This window comes from Quercus lobata, chromosome 7 (assembly GCF_001633185.2).
Source record: "Quercus lobata isolate SW786 chromosome 7, ValleyOak3.0 Primary Assembly, whole genome shotgun sequence".
NCBI classification, from domain to species: domain Eukaryota; kingdom Viridiplantae; phylum Streptophyta; class Magnoliopsida; order Fagales; family Fagaceae; genus Quercus; species Quercus lobata.
The window spans coordinates 29,296,262-29,299,605 of NC_044910.1; the positions used below are offsets into that span (position 1 = coordinate 29,296,262).

Here is a 3,344-nt window from a genome sequence, read left to right on the forward strand (position 1 = left end):
ATCCTTTCGTTTCATTAGTAAACCAATATTCCATTATTATAAAGAAGTTTCTCAAAAAAAATTCCATTATTATTAAGAAGAAACACATGATATAAAAAATGGTGAATGCAATAAAAATACCTATAAGAGGGTGCAACATGTATGTGGTATTACTTGGTATGTTCTCCAATCTTAAGAACCACAAAAATGGAGGACAGTGGTATGGAATAAAATCAAGCCACCCTATGAAGAAAAGAACCTCGAACCACTCACGCCATCCGTGAAGGAAGGAACAATTGACAAAGTTGTTTGGTTATACCTTTCGTGGAGAAGTATGCATGGCTTTGTAATATTATTTGCTTTCACCTGAAGAACTAATATTCTTTGCGCAAAGCATCATTAGAAGACAATTACAAGGAAAGTATTTAACAAGATAAACCCTTAAGGCTTATAAATATTGATGTTGTTATTCTAAGCTGGACACAACAACAACCTGCCTCTCATCACTTTCATCATCCCACAAACACATATATTCCTGAAAGAAAGACAAAAAAAATGGCTGAAGGAGCTCTCTTCGACCTTGTCAAGAAAGTCCTTGAAGTGGTGGGTTCCTTAGCTCTCCAAGAGATCAAGTTGGCCCATGGTGTCAAAGCTGACCTTGAAAATCTAAAGAGCACAGTTTCCACAATCAAAGATGTACTTCTTGATGCTGAAAAGAAGGCTGGTGATAGTGTTGCGGTCAAAGGTTGGCTCGAAAAGCTTAAAGACGTCCTCCATGATGCAGATGACGTGCTGGATGATTTCTCCACTGAAGCTTTGCAACGCAAAATGATGGCTGGAAATAAGATGACTAAGGAGGTACGCATTTTCTTTTCAAGTTCAAACCAGCTTGCTTTTAGTCTTAAGATGGGTCATAGAATAAAGGCAACTAGGGAGAGACTAGATGTCATTACAAATGAAATGATGAAGTTCTCCTTTATAAAAGGCTCCATCGAGCCACAAGTCAAGAATAGGGATAGGGAAACTTATTCTTTTGTACTTCAAGATGAAGTAATTGGGAGAGAGGATGATAAACAAGAAATTATAAAATTTCTTTTGCATACCAATGTTGAAGATGATGTTTCAATTATTCCAATAGTTGGAATTGGAGGCCTAGGGAAAACTACACTAGCTCAACTCATTTACAATGATGAAAATGTCGAAGCACATTTTAAGCCAAAGTTGTGGATTTGTGTATCTGATAACTTTGATGTAAAACAAATTGTTAAACAAATTGTTATACAAATTTTAGAATCTTTGAAAGAAGAGAGGCAAAAAGAAAACCTTGACAATTTACAAAACCACCTTGATGTAAAACAAATTGCTGAACAAAATTTAGAATCTTTGAAAGAAGTGAGGCATGAAGAAAGCCTTGAAAATTTACAAAAGCACCTTCGAAAAAATCTTAATGGAAAAAAATACTTCCTTGTCCTGGACGATGTCTGGAATGAGGACAGAGATAAATGGCTCCTCTTGAAAAATTTATTAGTAGGTGGTGCAAGGGGAAGTAGGATACTGATAACCACACGTTCTGAAAATGTAGCAAAGATAACTGCCACAAATTCGTGGTATTCTCTAAAAGGTCTACCTAGAGAAAAGGCTTGGAGTTTGTTTGTAAAAATGGCATTTGAACACAGTCAAGAACCAACAAAAAAATTCTTAGAAATAGGAAATAAGATTGTTGAAAAGTGTGATGGATTACCTCTCGCTATAAGAACAATAGGAAGCCTATTGTATCTCAAAACTTCTGAGATTGAGTGGCAATCATTCTTAGATAATGAACTCTTAAAAATAGGTCAACAAGAAAATAAAATCTCATCAACTCTTAAGTTGAGTTATGATCATCTTCCACCACACTTGAAGCAATGCTTTGCTTATTGTCGATTGTTTCCAAAAGATGATAGGATTGATGTATACACACTTATTAATCTTTGGGTAGCACAAGGATTTATTGTTTTAGTAGGTCCAAAGCAGCGGTTTGAGGATGTTGGTAAAAAATATTTTATGGAATTACTTTGGAGGTCATTTTTCCAAGATGTAGAAAATGATGAATGGGGCAATATAAAATCGTGTAAAATGCACGATCTCATGCATGATCTTGCAAGTCTTGTGTCTGGAACGGAAAGTGCCGTATTAAATTCAAGTGGAGAAAATGATATTGAAAAAGTTCGTCATGTATCATTTAATTTTATGGATTCACCAATGCAATTTTCAACCCCCATACCTAATGGAAGGAAGATACACACAGTTCTAGTATTTAATTTATGGTGGAATTTGGGTAATTTAAATTGTGATGCATTCATTTCAAATTGTAAGTATTTACGTGCATTGAATTTGAGTAACCTAAGATTACTTGTAGTGCCACGTTCAATTGGAAAATTGAAGCATTTAAGATACCTTAATCTTTCTAGAAATGGAATTAAAATTCTCCCTAATTCCATTACTAAGATGCTGAATTTGCAAACACTGATACTACAAGATTGTGCATCGCTTACAGAATTACCCAAGGGCATTAAAAAGTTGGTCAATCTCAGGTTTCTAGATATGACAGGTTGCAGCTACGAATTGACTAATATGCCCCTTGAAATCGAGCACCTTACTTGTCTTGAGACAATACTACCAGGGGTTGTTGTGAGAATGGCCGGTTCTGGGGGCGAAAATGGCCAACTGGCCTTAAAAACCAAACTATCTAGTTAGTAGGCTCTCTTTAGAAACATATTTCATTTATAGCATCTCGAGTCTTAAAGACTCGATTTTGGGCTTCAAAATCGAGTCTTTAAGGCTCGATTTGTATGCTTGACCATGTCTGATGTGGCAGAGTTGGCAGATGGCATTGACATGGAAATCGAGTCTCTTAGACTCGATTTCCACGTGTATTCCAACCAGAAATCGAGTCTTAGAGACTCGATTTCAATCCCAAAATTTTTAAAAAAATATTCTAAGTCTCTACATGCCAAAATACCCAAACGCAGATCAGATCAGAGGGAGAGAAACAGAGAACCTCACTGCCAAACGTCACCAGCGCGGCCAGGAGAAACAGAGAACCTCACCAGCGTGGCCTGGGTCTCGCGCGGCCTGAGCCTCGCGCGCGGTCTGGGTCGCGCGCGGCCTGAGCCTCGCGCGCGGACTGGGTCCCGCGCGGCCTGAGCCTCGCGCGCGGCCTGGGTCGCGCGCGGCCTGAGCCTCGCGCGCGGCCTGGGTCGCGCGAGGCCTGAGCCTCGCGCGCGGCCTGGGTCGCGCGAGGCCTGAGCCTCGCGCGCGACCCAGGCCGCGCTCGACGCTGGCCGGCGCGAGCCCCTGGCCGCCTGGGTCTCCGATCTCGATCT

The 3,344-nt window shown here is 39.9% G+C and overlaps 1 protein-coding gene across 1 annotated transcript; it reads left to right on the forward strand.

The window, feature by feature from the left end:
• Positions 1-478: 478 nt before the first annotated feature.
• On the forward strand, positions 479-2,841 carry LOC115953887 (putative disease resistance protein RGA4). The gene has a single exon (XM_031071708.1). The coding sequence runs from the start codon at positions 535-537 to the stop codon at positions 2,713-2,715; it is 2,181 nt and encodes a 726-aa protein (XP_030927568.1). The 5' UTR covers positions 479-534; the 3' UTR covers positions 2,716-2,841.
• Positions 2,842-3,344: the final 503 nt, after the last annotated feature.